This window comes from Malaya genurostris, chromosome 2 (genome assembly GCF_030247185.1).
Source record: "Malaya genurostris strain Urasoe2022 chromosome 2, Malgen_1.1, whole genome shotgun sequence".
NCBI lineage: Eukaryota > Metazoa > Arthropoda > Insecta > Diptera > Culicidae > Malaya > Malaya genurostris.
In genome coordinates, this window is record NC_080571.1 from 125,651,311 (window position 1) to 125,672,915 (window position 21,605).

Below are 21,605 nucleotides of genomic sequence, written 5' to 3' on the forward strand. Positions count from 1 at the left end.
CGATGTTCATATGGAGGTCGAGTGAATCGATCCATTTGTTCGCTCGAATTACACTGAGATCTATCGGTGGAGAATGTTCTACTCTGATCTACTCTACGATACAGGCTCCAGTCAGAGTTACAATTTCAAAACCTGTGTTTCATCTTGAAAAATCTGTGTTGCATATTTTCGATCATAATCTGTGAAAATCTGTGAAAACATTTTGAAAATCTGCCATTTTTATGATTCATTCATAAATATCTGTAAAAATCTGTAAATTTTGATGAAATCTGTGTTCTGTGTTCAGAATCTGTGTGGAAAAATAGGCAAAAAATCTGTGGTTTTACAGAAAAATCTGTGAATATGGTAACTCTGTCTCGTGAAGAAGAAAAACCATAAAAAATGACGTTCCGGGAGTTGCTTTTATGAAAATATTTAGAGTTGGTTCTGTTTGCGAAAATATTGACAGTGAAATGCGGTGTTTTGTTCCGGGATGTTTCAATCGTTTTCATCACCTGCATTTGAAATGCCACCCACATCACAATCACTCCATTATCCATAATAACTGTAATAGATACCACAGTGCGATCCGCCAAATCCTTCCTCCAACGAAATGAACAGATCGGATGTGTGTAAAATTTTCTATATTTAGACGTTACCTTGCCAAGCCCTTGAAGAAAAAATGTCCAAATTTTCAATTAGTGCCAAAGATTCGCCAGGCTGCGCGACAACTGGAGTAACTTAGAAGTGAAATCCCGATCTGAAATGGTCGTTTGTTTATGTTTACATGCTTGAATCCCGGCGTGCCTTACTTAATTTCGTGAGAAAATTACCAACACAACCAAAACTGTCTTATCACGCCACCAGTGTATTTTACGTCGTGTGTCATTACTTACACGCAGAAAAATGGAGCTTCTTTGAAAGAACGAAACAGTTAGTAGATTTTTAAATTTGATTTTTGTTAATTTCTATCTAGAATATGATTGTTTCAAACCAATTTTCCCCGCCAACATCAACAATGATCTCTGTTTGATGTGAATCAACATTTTGGTCTAACCCAACGAAAAAAATTGCTGTTCCAACCGATTTTATTGTTGAAATAAACTACCAATTGTTTGCTTATCAACAAAAGTTGCGTTGATTTTATTGGCAAAATTGTTGTTGATTCAATTCTAATTTATCTTTCTGTTAATAAAAAAATTGATTCCTTTCATCTATGATCTAATTTGTATAATGATACACTCAAATAAAAATTCACGTTCGATTCACTTGAAAAATCACGTAGAATGGTTTCAAATGTCAAATTGAATATTTTACGTGACGAAAATGAATGTTATACGAACATCCCCTAAAATGAATATAGTCATCATATAAGGTTTACGTGAATTGACCAAACGTCAAACAATCTACATGAATTTCCAGTGTGAAAATCTCGATTTTGAAAATGGCGAGCAGTGGCCCTCGAAGTGTAAGTAGTGTAAATATTTGCGAGAAAAGTTATTTAATTACAATTTTTTACTCCATCGACCGGACCATTCCAGTATGAAAGTTTCCATGTGTTCAACTGGACCGAGTGCCTGCGTGAGTACGGAAGTTTACCCGCTCCTGCCGACTGCTTCAAACAGGCCGTCGGTATGAAGCTAGAGACACAGACTTCAACCTGCATCGGTAGAGTTGTGGGAGTTCTTGGATCTCGACTTCGGCTTCGGTTGGATGGCAGTGACAACATAAACGATTTCTGGAGGCTTGTCGATTTGAGATACCACGACGTTTTTAGTTGCTTTTTAAGCCATTGGAATTATATGACAATTTTCTGAAATAAATGTTTTATATTTCATGGCATTTTTCATTTCATAGATTTATATCAAAACCTGGAATCTCTCTTTTGACTTCAACCAATATATAAAATAGTAATTTTCTGGCATCTAAATTTGATATGAACTGATAGATAAATGTGATATGAACAGTACATAACATTTTACCTATGAAACACGTAACTTTTACTGGATTATGCATTAAACAGCTTTTAAATGCCAGTCCATTAAAACCTACGTGAAAAGTAGGGTGGAAAATATTCACATAACTTTTCAGGTAACTATAATATGATTATTATTTTGAGTGTACAACACAATTTATTGTTGAAATGAACCGTGTCAGTTATATTCCTTATAAACCAGAGACAATTTTTCAACTGTGAATAAACAAAATAGTATGTATGTGTTTCAAAAAGTGAAATTTCATCTGCTTTTCCGTGAAGCATTTCAACAATGCAAGCGTATGTATTGATAATCAATAATATTAAAAACCTCATAATATTACATAACACGTTTTCTTCCAAAAAAAAATTAGGATATCTCTATTTTAACCGATCTGCAAGGGCGTCGCACCATGATTGTGGTTTGGAAACAATTGTAATTTTATTAATGTATGTATTTAGAATTGCTAAAATAAAATAAATCGGCAAAAAATGTATCAAAAATAACCCTCCAAATTATTTTGAAAGAAATCATTTTACTCTTAACAACAAAAAAGACGGATTTAAAGAAACAAAAAGCGTAAGTAAAAATAATAATCATTTTGAGTTTATATCTCATCATTTATTTCAACTGCCAAGTTTATAAATTCAAAGCACTATAAAGATTACCTTCATCTAAAGTTAGTTCATTGTGAACTGATTTTGCAAGTTAAATTTACTATGGAATTGTTTGTTAAGAAACTGACAGGTATGCACAAGTCAAATATTTGTTGTTTTTAACAAAATATTTATTGAAATAAACTAATTCACTGAGACAAATCTAATACCTAGTTTTGTTGTTTCAAGCAATAATATTTGCTATATTAAACCAAATTTTCTTTTGTAACTATTTCAATAAAATAAATCGTTGCAAGAAACCAAAATTTAGTTACTTTTACAATATTTTTCTCTGCGTGTAGTAATCATTCAAAATGACATCAATAATTTCCGTGTAAGGGCTGCTAATAAGCGGCCCTTACACGAGCATTAAAAATGTCATTTTAAATGATGATTAATGCCCTGTTTACACTTCTGTTGGCTGCCAGCATGCTGGTGTCAGTGTACTGCCCTGATCCAAAGTATTAGACCAACGAAGGACCACCGTTGAACGTTTTTTTTTCCTCAAAGGGCAGTACACTGACACCAGCATGCTGGCAGCCAGCAGAAGTGTAAACGGGGCATAAGTAATGATGTATTTCAAATTTGTTAGCGGCCCTTACACGAGCATTAAAAATGTCATTTTAAATGATGTCATTTAAATGATGTAATTCAAATTTGTTAGAAATTTCGTCATTAGTGCACCACTACACGTTCATTAAAATGATATTTTTTTTACTAATGACATTTTTAATGACTCGTGTAAGGGCCGCTGTTAGAAATCTCGTCACTACTGCACCATTACACGTTCATTAAAATGATATTATTTTTTACTAATGACATTTTTAATGACTCGTGTAAGGGCCGCTATAAAGTCTGTTTGAATTCAGTGCGATACACGCAAGTGACAGTTACTCTTTGATCACTCTCTCTTTCGATTATTGTGATGTGATTAGAAAGATTTTCTTTGATATCACTATTCTGTTTGAAAGTCGAAAGTTTCGGGTATCATTTCATGCAAAGAGTTGAGTGATAAACGTGGAAATCGCTTGGTAATTAATAGAAGAGAAAATAAACAAAGAGAAACTGTCACTTGCTTATACGCCGTTTTGAAAAATGTCCCGAGATATATAAGATATATTATATGTGATCCAACCCTTTAGCGGCCCTTACACGAGCATTAAAAATGTCAGTTTTAATGTAACTAAGTAATGATGTATTTCAAATTTGTTTGAAATCTCGTCATTACTGCACCATTACACGTTCATTAATAATTCAGTAATGACATTTTTAATGCTCGTGTAAGGGCCGCTTTTGATAGAAATTTCATACATAATTTTACATGAAATTTCGAATGAGAGTTACGATTACTTTTTTCAAGAGTGTAGTTTTTACTAAGAGTGTACTAATTAGTCATTAAAAATAACTGGGAACACGGTAAGCTTTTCGTCTGTCTCGTTATTTGTGTCATGGTAGTATAATGGCAATCGTTCGATCTTATCTGCTGGTTAGATACAAAAATTCCGTGCTAGCGCGAAGGTTATTTTCTTCAATGTCCGACAAAGTATGTATATTATAATCGATTGTGGATAATTTAATAAATTCAATTTAAATATAAGTGAAATATGAATTAATTGTGTGTATCCTGCAATATTCTTACCAATTTTCTCACTTGTGCTACTTATCTCGTGGCCGCCGCTATGTCATCTTTCGTCTTCTTTGTGGTTTTCTTGCCGGCGCTGCAAACCATCCATCATTGCAGCGAGGTCTTGTGCTCGGCGTTTATTCTTCCGAAGATCAGGAAGATGTAAAATTTACTCAGTTTGCCCAGAAATACAACGAATCAACAGCCGGAAAGTTGTTGGAGCAGATAAAAATGTAAGTAACCTGTTTCCAACTATCGATTGATGTTAATATTTATTTTTGGAGTGGTACTCGGTATAAGCTCGTTTATTTTTCTCGAATGTGGCGTGCTTTGAAGGGATCTTAATGTTGCTCTGAAGTATGTTTACGCAAACTCTATTACGTCTAGTTCATTGTAAAACATCAGCAAGAATCGATAAGTCGAAAAATTATTTGTTCTCGATTTTTTAAAAAATGTTAGGTATTGTTTTGTCTACGGACAAATAGTGTAGAACAAAAATTATAAAAATGGCATACGTCACTGGCGTACTGAAGAAATTTGGTACCCGGGGTAAAATAAGATTGTCCGCCGTCATCGTTTGTATAGTAAGCAAGAAATAAAGGCTGAACTCCATCTTCGAAGAGGACGAGATCGCTTGGACGAGAAAAAAAGAAGCTCCCAAGGATTCGTCACCCCTTTAAAAACGTTGCGCCCGGGATGAGTGCTTCCTTCGCCTCACACTAGAAACGCCACTGCGTAAGCAGCAATATACCATTGTGAATTCTTGAACTATTTTCTCGTGAAAAATTGCTGGTTTCAAACGAAACATGCAATAAATCAGTAAAAGTGTCCACCCGTTAATCATGATTGTTTCCTAGTTTTGTTGATTGGTGGTAGGTGAAAGTCTCTTTCACTACATTGGTTATTAGAATTTCAGAACTAATCGGCCTAATTGGATAACTGTATTTTTCATGAATAATTCAGTTTAATTTTACAGACTTATGTGAAAGAATATATTTTTAGATGCTGTCACATTCTATTTCGATTTACAAATTTTCAAAAGAGATTCAAAAGCGATTATTATGAAACTTACAAAATGATTTCACTCGGTTAGCGCAACTAGGTTAAAGTCGTCTATAAATAAATGATATATAAATAAAACGAAACGATTTAGTATGTAAAGTGATAATTTCCAACTTCCAACATGGTAACAATAGCCAACGTGGGAACAATAGGAACAAGTTCCCTAAATGTTTCAAACCAAAATAAGTTCAAAACCTCTGCAATCGTTATAATAATAATTGAAAAATCTAATTTTGCGAGCAATAAAATCTAAAAAACTGTTTTAATCCAGTGGTGTAATGATGCCTTTCTCATATATACCATATTTTTATATATAAATGTATGGTACTCTTCCAAATAATTTTCTTTGTTTTATAAAAAACAAAAAGGTTTGTTCATAAACTAGTATAGCCTGCAGAGTGAAACAGTAATCAGGTCAGTTAGGCCATCTCTGAGAAAACGAAGTGAGTCCCATTATTGCAGGTACCTAAAAAACCGGAATCCGTGAACCGGTATAATCGTAGTTGGTTCGAGAGAAGTGACTGGGATTCATTTTTGAGTCTATAACAACAATTCAGGTTTTTTACAAATTTTTTTACCGTTTTTGTTTCGCCGCTTATGTGACGGTGTTTCTATAATTCTGGAACTGGAAGTCGGATCCGGATGAAATTCAGGATTTACTTATGGGACCGTAAGACCTTTCATTTAAATCAATTTCATTTTTGGAAATCGATCAAACCATTACTGAGAAAAGTGAGTGAGATCCATTTTGGAATATATGACTATTTCCGGTGTTTCCGGAATCAGAAATCGGGAACCTGGATAGCCGGAATCGGTTTGTTTGGTTGTCTTCTGATAATTGTGATCGATTGGAATAGTTTCGAGGCCTACTAAGAAATTTTTGTTTCGCTATAAATCCGGAACTGGAAGTCGGATCTGGATGAAATTTAGAAGTTTCGTATAGGACCATAAGACCATGGAAGTTTGATAAAATCGGCAACGCCATCTCTAAAAAAATTGAGGAAGTAATTTGAAATAGGATTTTTAAACTAATCACCCTGTCCTTCTGAAACCGGAAGTTGGATCGAAATAAAATTCAGGAACTTTGTATGGGATAATTATACCTTTCATTTCAATCTAAGTTTGTGAGATTAGGTTTAACCGACTCTGAAAAAAGGAAGTGAGCTTATTTTCATTTTTTTTGTATATATCACCCTGTTATTCCGGAGCCAGGATTCGGTTCAGTCATCTCCGAGAAAAGTGAGTGTGAAAAAATGTTGAATGCATGCGCACACACACACACATTTTGCGTACTCGACGAACTGAGTCGAATGGAATATCACACTCGGCCCCCCGGTCCTCGGTTCAAAAGTCGGTTTTCACAGTGATTGCATAACCTTTCTATATGATAAAGGCAAAAAGTGAAACATGTTCAACTCGGTAAATTTTGTTATGATTTGACATATTATTTCCAGGGTTGTTACGGTTACTCGAATTTCGCGATTTTTTGGATTTCGCGCGAATTGCAAGAAACATTATTTCAGATTTGTGAATCATTCGTTCGAAAAAAAAGGTTTCTTACATATTTTTGAAGCTTGTGAGTTTTATGAAACCCAAAAAAAATAAAGATGGGGAACGTTTCAGCAATCGAGCCAACAGGTCGAGCTGAACGAAATGGTGAGTTTTCACCTTGATAAAACCAAAGTTTACGAGGATGCGGCTCTAGCAAATATTTTCTTCAGTCGACAAAACTTCGATTTTATACTCTCCAATCTCAAGTTGTACATATCGCTATTTAAGCATAGCTGTAACCAGGAATTACAAAAACTTTTCGATATATATGCTTGCGTTGTCCCATTCTAATCCGGAAATCGAAAGAAGATTTTCGCACTCAAAGATATTGATGTCTGATGGAAGATATTATCTCAGTGAAAACCCATTTAATATTGCAAAGAACTTCGTTAATATTGCAAAGAACTTCGTTAATACTTCGGTAATATTATCACAAATTTTGTTTGTGATAAAAATCTCATTCTTAAAGCAAAATTTGCACGACAGGCTTACGAAGTGAAGTTGGACAAGAAAAGAAGCGGAGAAGAAAAAGTTAAAACGTTCATCTAGTGCTGGACCCGACAGGATTCCATCCGTGGTGATAAGAAATTATTCTAATAGTTTGTTGGTTCTAATATCCAACATTTCAATTGCTCTTTGTGTTCTGGATTTTTTCCTGATATATGAAAGAAATCCTATATGATTCCGGTTTACAAAAGTTGATGGGTAATGTCAGCAAAATAACTGAATGACGTAAATATGAAATGACATGGTGTTTCTTCAAACTTCTTGATATCTGAAATGGAAGATGATATATTGTGTAAATTTAGAATACTTTCGTTTCTTAATTTCCAGAGCAAGAATTTCTATGGAAAAAGTATCAAAAAGTTCTTTACTAATTAAATAATTAATTTACTTAGAGGTACCACGAGAATTCAATATCGTTCAATACATCAAAACCGTCGTCCAAACACGAGAAAGACAAACAAGCCTCATAAGTTTTTCTCTTTGATACTCGTTCATACCAAACATGTTAGAAAACTATGATTATGAGTTATTTGTGGTTATTTAATGCTGATGAAAATTTTATCACAATTTGCTAATCATCTTTTTTATAGCATGAAGAAGAAAACATGTTGGGATTAGTACAACAAGAGGTATTCATGATTAAGTTCTACCTATTCTTGTTCAGTGTAAATTTAGAAAAGGCCCCATATAGTAAAGTAAGTCGTATTCACAACAAAAAAAAGCAACAAGGGTATAGTATCCAACTATCGTGGAATTGCTGCCTTCTGCGCTGTATCGAAGTTGCTTGAAATTATAATTCTGAATTTTATAACACATAGTTGCTCTGATTGCATATCTGAGACTCAGCATGGATTCATGCCAAAGCGTTCAACTTCCACAAATTTAGTAACCTACACTTCCTTCATCATACGTTCTTTACAATCACGAAATCAAGAAATCGTTCCTCATGTTATTGTATCATTAGATTTAGTTGCTGTAAAAGCACTAGATTGAGGGAAAGGTATCATTTGGATGATTGTAATCTATTAATGTAAGAGATGACGAGGTTTTACGCCTGCCGGAGAGCAAATTTGACAGAAACTAGCTCTAGTGGGCGTTTCCCTGCTCCAACTAAAAGAATAAAAAATGAGGAGGAAAAGAAAGACATTCAGTGTAAAATCCGACAACAGGAGAAGGCGCGGATTTCGCGCGTTTTTGTTTTCGATTTCGCGCGGATTTCACGCGTTTTAATTTTGAAAATTTTCGTAACAACCCTGTTCACGTGCTCCTGAAAATACGTCTCATCAAACGTTTTCTATCTCGTAATATACGGCATGAAAATCTATTCAAACACCTCCGATCCGTAATAAATCGTTTTGACAGAACCACAGAATCAACATTTTTGTAACGCTTGAGAACAATGGAAGCTGGTCAAGTTGTTTCCCGGTTGACTTTAATACAAGGTATTGGAAATCGGTTCAGCAAAAACAAATTATTGCCTCTAAGTTCCGTAACACACACACGTTTTGCGATCTCGACGAACTGATTCGAATGGTATATGACTTGGCCTTTAAAGCCTCGGTCATCTTTTCGCTCGCGGATATCGTCAGAAGTTGACTAAATAATTTGGGTCCCGGGTTGGCGTTCAATGCATAGGGTACTGGTCTTACAATCCAGTTGTCGTATGTTCGAGCCCCGACCAGGAAGGATTTGTAATGTTCAGTAGAATTGTAGCACCAGCCATGCAATGGTTCTATACACTCTGAATCGGCTGCGAAGTCTGTTGAAACAGAAGGTCAAATTCCACTACAGGAATGTAATATCAAGGCTTTGCTTCACTAAATAAAGCGCTTTACAGTTGAGAAGTTTCGAAGGCATAACTAAGAGCGAGTAAATACAAGGAGATGATGAGAAATGAATCTAATGCATTCATTGGAACAATCGCATACATGTTATTTGAAAATCTAATGAGTGAATTAGAATTGAATTTACAGCAACGAGTTTGCATGTAATTTTGCGTTAAAAACGGTATCAATTGGAATTTTTAACTCGCAAAACGGGAAATTGGAAACCCTGTACATTAAACATCCTCGGAAATGCACACAGGAAATTAGACAAGTTTGAATGTTGCTGGATTATCTGATAAGTTCATAATTTCCATGGCGAACACGGAGTCGTTAATGAACGTAGTCGGCAAGTCACACTTCTTCTATCCGCATTATATTTTCTCAGAGAAGGTTGAATGCTCAAATTCAAATGTATTTTTCCCAAGGAGAGGACGCTTAGAACAATGTGCCAATCACACATTAACACAATGCGTTGGCGCATTTATCAATATTGGCACTTTCGTTTTCATAAAGTTGCACAGTTGCGGCACACAAGGGGCTCAGTTTTGACAAGTAGCTGTTTCATGGGGAAAAGTAGAGTGCCTATAACCATAGTTATAGATTATAGTCACTCTAGGGAAAAGCTGGCACACTTAGACTCACAGTATATCACGTGTTTTTTTAGAGGCACAATATAGTTTGTGTTAAGCAACTCTACCTTTGATTTTTCCTGATACTTTCGGTTTCGCTGTAAGCGTGGAAGTGCGCGTTTGTTAATTACCCGAATCAATCTGATTGAACCCGAATCTACCTGAATTTGTGCCGAAAAATCATTCCAAGAAAATTTTTTTAATGAGCCTGTTTGAATGACAAAAGAATGCCACACGGTGTATTGAGAAGACGTTTTGTAATATTGTTTAAATGAAATGGCAATGAGAACTGATGGGGTTTGTCAAGACATTTTAAGTATAGCCTGATCAATATTATTGATGCTAGTAAAAAACGTCACGTGATATTTTATTGTTGCTCATTCAAGTTGATAAAATACACCCGTCAGCTTTTGATTCTTCTAAGGGTTTTAATGATGTTCAGATGTGCGAATACTCATCATTCTCAGAGGTTAAATCATCGTTATCTTTCGCTTCTCAGTTAAAACATTCAGGCACGGATTTATCTTCGACATTCGATGCTTCATCATATTACTCGGGTTTAACACTGCACAATCCGTCGAGTCCACAAAAGTAGAGGTAAACTTCAAGTAAACGAGAAGTTTTGATTAGTTCTAGTGTTTTAAAAATATGTGCATCTGTACCTCAATCCATTAGACTGCCCCTCAAGATTTATTTTTCGCCGAATACGAACGGCTAAGCGCTATTTTACTGAAATTTCGGCAGAGCGGTATAGGTTTATTGTTTTTGATATCTCGAAAATTCAAAATGTTATAGGGTAACGGCTCGATGACTTCATAATTAGTAATGTTCACATGCCATTTATTTAATTAACGATTAAAAACTTATAATCAAATACTAATAGACACTCAAAAAGAAAAGTCTAACTTTTTACTTCTTACTTTTTATGAACCTGTTAATGTAAGAGATGACGAGGTTTTACGCCTGCCGGAGAGCAAATTTGACAGAAACTAGCTCTAGTGGGCGTTTCCCTGCTCCAACTAAAAGAATAAAAAATGAGGAGGAAAAGAAAGACATTCAGTGTAAAATCCGACAACAGGAGAAGGCGCGGATTTCGCGCGTTTTTGTTTTCGATTTCGCGCGGATTTCACGCGTTTTAATTTTGAAAATTTTCGTAACAACCCTGTTCACGTGCTCCTGAAAATACGTCTCATCAAACGTTTTCTATCTCGTAATATACGGCATGAAAATCTATTCAAACACCTCCGATCCGTAATAAATCGTTTTGACAGAACCACAGAATCAACATTTTTGTAACGCTTGAGAACAATGGAAGCTGGTCAAGTTGTTTCCCGGTTGACTTTAATACAAGGTATTGGAAATCGGTTCAGCAAAAACAAATTATTGCCTCTAAGTTCCGTAACACACACACGTTTTGCGATCTCGACGAACTGATTCGAATGGTATATGACTTGGCCTTTAAAGCCTCGGTCATCTTTTCGCTCGCGGATATCGCCAGAAGTTGACTAAATAATTTGGGTCCCGGGTTGGCGTTCAATGCATAGGGTACTGGTCTTACAATCCAGTTGTCGTATGTTCGAGCCCCGACCAGGAAGGATTTGTAATGTTCAGTAGAATTGTAGCACCAGCCATGCAATGGTTCTATACACTCTGAATCGGCTGCGAAGTCTGTTGAAACAGAAGGTCAAATTCCACTACAGGAATGTAATATCAAGGCTTTGCTTCACTAAATAAAGCGCTTTACAGTTGAGAAGTTTCGAAGGCATAACTAAGAGCGAGTAAATACAAGGAGATGATGAGAAATGAATCTAATGCATTCATTGGAACAATCGCATACATGTTATTTGAAAATCTAATGAGTGAATTAGAATTGAATTTACAGCAACGAGTTTGCATGTAATTTTGCGTTAAAAACGGTATCAATTGGAATTTTTAACTCGCAAAACGGGAAATTGGAAACCCTGTACATTAAACATCCTCGGAAATGCACACAGGAAATTAGACAAGTTTGAATGTTGCTGGATTATCTGATAAGTTCATAATTTCCATGGCGAACACGGAGTCGTTAATGAACGTAGTCGGCAAGTCACACTTCTTCTATCCGCATTATATTTTCTCAGAGAAGGTTGAATGCTCAAATTCAAATGTATTTTTCCCAAGGAGAGGACGCTTAGAACAATGTGCCAATCACACATTAACACAATGCGTTGGCGCATTTATCAATATTGGCACTTTCGTTTTCATAAAGTTGCACAGTTGCGGCACACAAGGGGCTCAGTTTTGACAAGTAGCTGTTTCATGGGGAAAAGTAGAGTGCCTATAACCATAGTTATAGATTATAGTCACTCTAGGGAAAAGCTGGCACACTTAGACTCACAGTATATCACGTGTTTTTTTAGAGGCACAATATAGTTTGTGTTAAGCAACTCTACCTTTGATTTTTCCTGATACTTTCGGTTTCGCTGTAAGCGTGGAAGTGCGCGTTTGTTAATTACCCGAATCAATCTGATTGAACCCGAATCTACCTGAATTTGTGCCGAAAAATCATTCCAAGAAAATTTTTTTAATGAGCCTGTTTGAATGACAAAAGAATGCCACACGGTGTATTGAGAAGACGTTTTGTAATATTGTTTAAATGAAATGGCAATGAGAACTGATGGGGTTTGTCAAGACATTTTAAGTATAGCCTGATCAATATTATTGATGCTAGTAAAAAACGTCACGTGATATTTTATTGTTGCTCATTCAAGTTGATAAAATACACCCGTCAGCTTTTGATTCTTCTAAGGGTTTTAATGATGTTCAGATGTGCGAATACTCATCATTCTCAGAGGTTAAATCATCGTTATCTTTCGCTTCTCAGTTAAAACATTCAGGCACGGATTTATCTTCGACATTCGATGCTTCATCATATTACTCGGGTTTAACACTGCACAATCCGTCGAGTCCACAAAAGTAGAGGTAAACTTCAAGTAAACGAGAAGTTTTGATTAGTTCTAGTGTTTTAAAAATATGTGCATCTGTACCTCAATCCATTAGACTGCCCCTCAAGATTTATTTTTCGCCGAATACGAACGGCTAAGCGCTATTTTACTGAAATTTCGGCAGAGCGGTATAGGTTTATTGTTTTTGATATCTCGAAAATTCAAAATGTTATAGGGTAACGGCTCGATGACTTCATAATTAGTAATGTTCACATGCCATTTATTTAATTAACGATTAAAAACTTATAATCAAATACTAATAGACACTCAAAAAGAAAAGTCTAACTTTTTACTTCTTACTTTTTATGAACCTGTACAAATATGTATTAAATTTAGGAAATCTGTAGCAGAGAGTGCTTGGTTACCGGCACCCTTTTCTTTTAAGCTTATAACTTTTGACTAAGTGCATATTATGAGGACATATATACATCAATAGAAAGCTAAAGTCCCTAGCCAACAACTGAATAAGAAACTAAGTTGATTCAATCGACTGAAAAAAATTATTATCAATTTAGTAAAGTGATAAATTTTGGCCATTTCAAAAAAGGTGTTCGGTTACCGGCACCCCCAGAAATTTCGCTAAAAATGGAAAAATATAAGTAAAGACTGCAATTATTCAAAGAAAAAACGGAATTTATTTTTTTCGGAGGCGTTTTGGACAAAAGTCTTCATTGTCTGATGATAACTTCGCATTGGCTCTCTTGGCCGATGATTTGGATGGTGGCGCCTTTGGTGTTGATTTGTCCGGTCTTCCACCGGCTTCACGGGATTGAATACATTGCTGCAGTCGAATTTATTGGCTCCTTATCCACTAAGCAACGTTTAATAGAATTAAACAGTGCATTAAAGTTCATTTTACTTGACTTGGCGATTTGTTTGAAGTCGCCATGGCTAACAGTACCAGAGAACCAAAGTTTTTACTTCTATAACGGATGCATTGAAGCCGTCAAGTTGTCCGCGGGTTGCATATCACCAGAGATACCAGGTAGTATAATAAGTTTAGATTTTAGACGAAAAAAAGGTTTCCATGTTAACTAAGAAATTTTATTATTTACAGACAAATTTGCAGACTTGGCAACACTGCATATCACTGACATTTTTTCGCGATTTGTCGAAAAAAAAAATGGGCTGCCGGTAACCGAAATCGGAAGACATTTTGAAATTGACTTTGGTTGCGAAAATTTCGATAGCATCTGGTATTAAATCACAAAATAGATCGATTTCACCTCATAAATATTCAATCCACTCACCTTTTTGATTGATGCTTTTTAATCTATGATACTATAAAAAAGTTATAAAAACATTTGTCTTGATTTTCACGCAATTGAAATTTGTTTTGAGCGCAGCAAAAAGTACAAGCGTCTGTTTGCTTTGGCACAAAAAGACATGCTGCTATTACACACACATGACAATTGTCGGAATGACGCTATCTGCTTTCTGTCAAAAGTTATCGTCCCCTATACTTTGATTTCAATCAGTATGCGAACGCAAAACTCTATACAATATAGATATATCTGTATAACTGGCATCTCTGGCTCTGCATTTTGTTTTTAGATGGGCTAATGCCTAAATAGTAACAAATCCTTTTTTTGTTTTTTTTAAAGTTCACCAAATTAACTGCACAGTAAAATTAAAAACTTAAAACGAAAGGTAACGAAAACGACCCAAATAATTTTAAACGATGATGATTCAATACTGTTTCTAAAAATATCGTATGTTATCTTAGGCCTTTTTCAAACAGAATTCTGACATTTTGAACCTGATAGTGTAATAGTGCAATGTTTTGTTTTGATTGCTGTTGCCATTGCTAATTAATTGAATGAATAATGGACCAAAGTATAAATAAAAATCATTTGAGATGAAATTAGGAGCAGAATAGTGATCATATTTGAAGGGTTTTTTGCTTATTTGTTTGATATTAGTTTAATTTCCAAGAAATGTAAATCTATTTCCAAATTAAGCAGAAATATCAAAAAATCATAGTGATTTTAGTGGCTAAATCAGGTTTTTAAGGTAACTTCCATACAAATGAGATGAAATAGGGAACCCTTACCCTACTAATATTCGTTTTGGTAAATTGCCATACCTACCAGCAATTGGTCGTTTACCAAATTCAGTAATTTAATGATATCAACTTACCAGAATCTCGGTAAACAGCTTTTAGACAACCGAGATTCAGTGATTCATCGAAGTAGCCATTTTTCTTCAGTGTAAAACTGAGATGTGAATAAGTGCTTGTGCTCATATGTGGAATCAGTTGCAAGTAAAAATTGAATCCGAATATAGCGATATGTTTCGTGGTATGTCATGTAATTCCGCAGAAAATCCCAACGCACACGGGATAAAGACTCTCATAATACTAATCTACTGCATGAGTTGCATTCCGGTATGATATGTTTCCTTTTTTTTATTTAAAAGATATTTTATTCAGGCCTATTTACGTATAAGCTTTACGTGGCCGATTTAGCTGAGTTTTTAGATAGAGTTTTTCGTATTGGATCTCGTTGTCACCCTTTTTCTAGGGGGAGAGGAGCTTCCATTTTCCTCCTGCGAGGATTGAGAGGCAGTTTGTTCGTGGTTCGTCTCGTCATCCATTGCCCTGGTATTGTTGTTGATTTCGTTGCTAGTTGCTGTAGATGCGCCTTGTTGTACATTGTTTGCAGTTGCTGGTTAGTTGGAGAGTAAGTTGTTAACTGCAGCTGGTGTACTTTGTTCTATAGGGGTTACGTTGGATGGTTTCGTTGAAGGAGATGCCTCATTGTTGTTGGTGGCTGTCACAGGTGTACTGGGGTTGCTTGGGGTTGGTGTGAAGGAAGCACCGGTATCCTTTGGTGCAGTTGTCTCCTTGTCCAGTTTATCACATGGCTTACCGTAGTGAACAGCTTTTTGGCAATATTGACATGTGGCCATCTGATTGTCATAGGTAACAAGTGATTTGCACGGTATTCTTGTTTCCTGACCGAATGTCACATAAGAAGGTATAGGCCTCCTCAAGCACATGCGTAACAAACGTACTCCATTTAGAATACCGGGGAAAAAATTCTTTCTTTTTCGATAGAGAGAATCTCTCCGTATTGGGACATAGTTACGCGAATATAAGGATCGATGACGCTAGAGGGAAGATCATGCACACGCACTTCTATAGCACTATCTTCCATATATACTGGAATGGAAACCTCGTCTTTACAATTGAGACCGTCCCTAGTGATCTGTTCTACCATTTCTTTGGTAACGCTAGGATGAACCCGGGACACATAAATTCACACTAGCGGAGATGATGAAACTGTTTGAATGTTGCAGTTATCAACGTGTTTCAGCCCAGAAAATAAAGAATTGGCGGGTTCGTATCCGTCTTCGCGACGACGCTTAGTAGTGGGATGAAATAAATCAGTGTTTGTAACACTCTTATCGTTTTTACGTCCCGGTGTCGAATCAGATACTTTGCGAGCAAGACGAGATATTTGCTGGCTATTTTTCGAAATTTCGACCTTCAGCTCAGCACACACCGATTCCATTCTCTCGGAAATTGCCGAAATCGTACATCCAACAGAAGATATAGGCTCCCGGAAACGAGTGAGTTTCATCAATTTGCAGCACTGATCACACATCCAAAACAAATTGGGATTTTCAGAAAGTAACTTCAAGAACGGTCTGTTGAATCCGGCACGCTTCATGTGGACCACATGATTGCAAAAACCCGAGCATGAAATGAAATCCTCATCAGAAGTGACGGTTTTGGCACACCGATCACATGCATTGGTCATATCGCAATGATCTGAGACAAATGACATTGAAACACAGATGGCGCTGCAGTCACGTAAAAGCTCTGAGAACTGGATGTCTAACTGATGTGTTGACTATGATCAGTTATATTGTGCACTCAATGAATCACCAACGGCTGCAAAAAACTGTTCGAAAAACACTCTCCAAGCACTGCACTCCAGAACCAGACAGAAGCCAACCAAATCAGCAACTGAGTAGCGCACCACAAACAGAATATAAACGTTCAATAACCAAAAAAAAACAATAATTTACTAGAGCTCACTGCACAGCAACAATGGCGGTAAGTTGTTTACAAACTTGAAAACTGTTTAACTGTTACATGTTCTATGGGTTTTTCTATATACATACGACATAGGTAAGAGGACAGAACTGTTTAAGTTAAGTTTAAGACTTAGTACGATATCACAGAGATCTATCATAAATCAATCCGTTCAGTAACATTCAACTATTAACAATCTTTGTTCGTTCTCTCGGAATATCTACTTCACAATATATTTGATAGGAGTTACAATAACTCTCACTGAAAGTCAAACAAGCACTACATATAAACCAACCTAAAATATCTTTAGATTTACATCGATCAGGAAAATGCCGTCTATATAACTCAAATAGCAGTCGGTTGGATCCTTCTTCTTTAGCCCATAGTTGCTTACGAAGTCTTCTTTCTACATACATTAGTTGGTACGGAAAGGGTACAGGTTATAACATAATTATAGTTCACCCCTTCTGGTTTACAGTATTGCATACGACATTGAGACCTTGACGGCAACCAGTGGAAAGTTCGACTGCTCTATCGCTGGTGAATATTAAAGCATCGGCACCGTTTTCAGTTCCCGACTGAGTCTGCCACCGAAGTAGGTTAATGAAAAATGTCTCGTTAGCTTGTTTCAGGAGATTTCTACGGTAGCAGGTTCGGTGGTTGCTCCATTCATTGTTATAGCGGCGAATGTGACATGACAAAACGTAGTTTGCGCTTCTTCAACAACATGCTTTTTTCCTATATCTACACCCCGCTCGAGCAAATGGGGAGCTGATATAAGGTTTAGCGGAGAGTGCTTGTGGTGCCGCAAAAAGAATAGCACGACCGGTTGGTAACCAGCATGATGAATGGCTGGCGCAATCTGCAATGGATTCGTTGTAGACAAGGGTTGATCTTTAGCATAGGTGCAAATGGTGACATTATCTTATCTCGCTGCAGGTAAATAAGCTCATCATAAACAATTTGAAAAGTTGATAGCACTGTACGAAACCAATAAAAGGTCGTCTGAGCTTATTCGTGTCATATAGCTAGTAAAATAATATAATTGTTATTGCATTCTGATGTAATTTATTTATCACCGATTCTATTGTTTGACCAACACTAGATTGAAAAACACAGTTTCCTGAAAATAGGATTGAAATTTCCCAGTTAAGTCAAACATTAAAACGACAACAAAACGCAATCTTATTATGGTAGCAACCAGGCATGTACCCAGAGGGGGGCCCTGGCCCCTCCCGAAATCATTCGTATGTGTATGTGTTCATCGAATAGTCGATACGGACGTAAACAAGCATAATGTTACAAAATCAGCGAAAAAAACAAGTAAAATAACAAATCATATCAAACATGTTTTATTACAACTTAAATCTGTACCAGAACTGATGGTTTAAAGTTGTATTGGAGTTGTTCTTATGCATGTACGATGTTTGAAAGTGGGGTTGATTCGAATGTAAACGGTAATACGAATTTGATATACTTTCGAACGTATCGCATACCGTAAACAACAATGATGGTGATTGACTTTATCACAAAAAGCCACTTTACTTATTTTGTTTGTCCAAAATTGATCTTGACTGTCTTTTGAAAAGGGTTAGACTTCTGTTTACTATATTTTTTCAAAAAATATAATTGGAATGAAAAATCCTACAAAAAATTGTAGTGCTAGTGATATTAGAGAAATTTGAAATTTTCGAATGAAAATACTGAAAAATTACTTATCGAATCCTACTGTGGGAAATACGATTTTTTTCATTCATAAAGATGTTTATTTCGGCTCATACGCACTTAAGTTTAACAAAAATAAAAAAAAAAGTAAATTATTTTTGCTTCTAGTAGTCATCTTCTTCCTTGGAGGAGACGCGTTTTCATTGCTATCTAACAAATGAAGGGAGAGCAGTGGTTCGCTATTCACGTTCTCATCCATTGCTTCGGAGTCTCTGTTGTTGGTGGAATCATCGTTTTCATTTTTATTTGCCCAAGTGTTGGGTGCGTTGTGAGCTGCAGCTAGCTTACCTTGTTCTGCATGAGATACGACTGATGGTTTTGTTGAGGAGGAAGCTTCAATGTTTTTGATGACTACCACCGATGTGCTGGGGTTATTCGGGATTGGTGTGGAAGAAGTGCCGTTGCCCTTTGGTGTAGATGTCTTGTCCAGTTTATCACATGGCTTACCATAGTGAACAGCTTTTTGGCAATATTGACATGTAGCCAACTGAGTATCATAGGTAACAAGCGATTTGCACGGAACCTTTGTATCTTGGCCGAAAATCACATAAGAAGGTATAGCCTTCTTCAAGCGCATGCGAACAAAGCATAGCAAATTATGAACCTTTTTTTGCTTATCTCATACTGCGAAGAAGTAAGAGCTCGGCGCATATGCCAAAGATGTCTGCTTCGATTGACTTAAAATTTGACAAATTGTTCTTGAAATGTTTCATTATAACAAAATACAAAAGAAAAAACATGATTTTTTGAAAATGTTTGACCCTACGGGTTCCCTAGAGTAATAAATGGTTTCGTTCGATTTAATATACAAACAATTTTAACCGCATTTTTCTCGAAATCAGGTTTTGAAAGTCCGTGTCCATCGTCATTAAAAAACTACTGTTCCAACTTTTTTTAAATTTGCACACTTTCTACATGCAAAATACCAGACCCCTGCCTTTTCGTTGTTTGTTACTTTGGAGAGGTTTTACAGCTACAAAATGTAGTTTTTTTAAATTTGCACACTTTCTACATGCAAAATACCAGACCCCTGCCTTTTCGTTGTTTGTTACTTTGGAGAGGTTTTACAGCTACAAAATGTAGTTTTGTAGCTACAAAATGTAGTTTAGTAGTTTTGTCTTTAAACCTCAACCAAAATTGAATAAAAATTAAAAATCAAACAAAAACGTTGAGGTCTAGAAAAACATCTACTTTATCTATGCTGGTTTGATTTGTTGGCTTCTGATTAGTCTGCTCTGAGATACAATGGACACCGCAAATCACAAGTTTTAAGAAGCGTTCACAAAAATACCTCTTCACCACCGACTCATTTCTCAATATTTTTTCGCAAAAAATGTATAAAATGTTTCTCGAACGATGTTTTGTATGATGCAAAACGTTTGAGTTTATTTTGTGGAACGATATATCTGAAAAAAATCGAAAAAATAATGTTTTTTTTTTCATCATTCAAACCCTAAATCCCCCACACCCCTCTTAACATAGTGCACATTGTTATTGTCTTTAGTGAAATGAATCCCATCTAACTCTCTATAAAACTGGATGTAAACAACATTATTATTAGCACACGTTTGATATCAAGATTAATTTGATCCTTAAGCAAACCTTCAAGTTCTCGTATTGAAGGTCGAATTTTGCACTGTCTGAAGTCAACAATAATTGTATTCTGCCGTATATGCTGTGATAGATATTTTCATTTGGCTCACTCATTTCGAGATCGTTCCATTGTTCTCTACACAATACTGTACTCAATTACTGCCATCTTGAAATTAAGCGGTTTTGTTTTATCGACTGACTTGGATGAGATGTGAAGGCAAACTGACTGGAAAATTCGATCTTAAAACTTATACAACGTCACTTATACAATCATATCTCCGGAACCAAAAGTGCACACACACATACACACACAAACACACACAGACATTTTCCGATCCCGTCGAACTGAGTTGAATGGTATATAACACTAGGGGTCTCCGAGCATCCGTTAAAAAGCCAGTTTTCCAGAAATTCTAATAGCTTTCTATAGAGAAAGGCAAAAAACCTTCTTAGTCCACTTAGTGGAATTTTTAGTGTCATCTCGAATTTTTTTTTTTAAATCGACTTCCTCAGACATTTAAAACATTCAAACGATTCAAAAGTCACAGATTGATCGTTGATTTTTTAAAATAAATTTTTTCGAGATAACAGTAAATCTCGACATTTCATGCAATTTTAAGATTTTTGGCATTAAAACAAATTCGATTTTGGAAATTTCATGTATGGTGCTTTTTCAAGATCGAAAATTTTCAAACTTTAACCGCTGGGCAGCACCCCTTACCCATGTCCGATTAAGCTCAAATTTTGCATGAGGACTTTTTTCGAGGTGCTTAAACTTTTGAACAATAGTGCTTTACGAAATTAGAGGTGATCCCAAAATATTGGCACCCTTATATACATTAGAGCGGTAAAAAACAACGTGTTTTGTCGGTTACGTCACTTATACCATTAATCTCCGGAATCAAAAGTCACAGCCATTTGGTCTTCGATCTTGAACAATGGCCTAACAATAACTTTCAAACGGGCCTAAGCTTGTTAAAATCTGTTTGGTTCTCTCCGAGAAATTTGCGCGGTTAAAATACAACGCGTTTTGTCGGTTACGTCACTTATACAATCATATCTCCGGAACCAAAAGTCACAGCCATTTCTTTGAACTTGATCAATGGCCCGACAGTAGTTTTCAAACGAGCATAAGTTTGTTAAAATCAGTTTAGCCATCTCTGAGAAAGTTGAGCGCATATAAATATCTTCGAAAAGTGCACACACACACACACACACACACACACACACACACACACACACACACACACACACACACACACACACACACACACACACACACACAGACATTTTCCGATCTTGTCGAACTGAGTGGAATGGTATATAACACTATGGGTTTCCGAGGCTTCGTTCAAAAGTCGGTTTTTCCAGCAATTCTAATACCTTTCTATAGAGAAAGACAAAAAACAACATTCTTTATTTAAATGAAATTGTCTCAACATTGATAATTA

The 21,605-nt window shown here is 36.0% G+C and overlaps 1 protein-coding gene across 2 annotated transcripts in view; it reads left to right on the forward strand.

The window, feature by feature from the left end:
• The first annotated feature begins 4,012 nt into the window (after positions 1-4,012).
• The window catches only part of LOC131426907 (E3 ubiquitin-protein ligase COP1-like), a 33,328-nt gene continuing 15,735 nt past the window's right edge, over positions 4,013-21,605 (forward strand). Inside the window, exons 1-2 of one of the 2 annotated variants that reach the window (XM_058589670.1) lie at positions 4,013-4,154; positions 4,353-4,468. In XM_058589670.1, coding sequence (XP_058445653.1) covers positions 4,071-4,154; positions 4,353-4,468 — 200 coding nt within the window. In that variant the 5' untranslated portion in view covers positions 4,013-4,070. The remainder of the gene's footprint in view (positions 4,155-4,352; positions 4,469-21,605) is intronic. The other variant, XM_058589669.1, reaches the window with a different exon arrangement.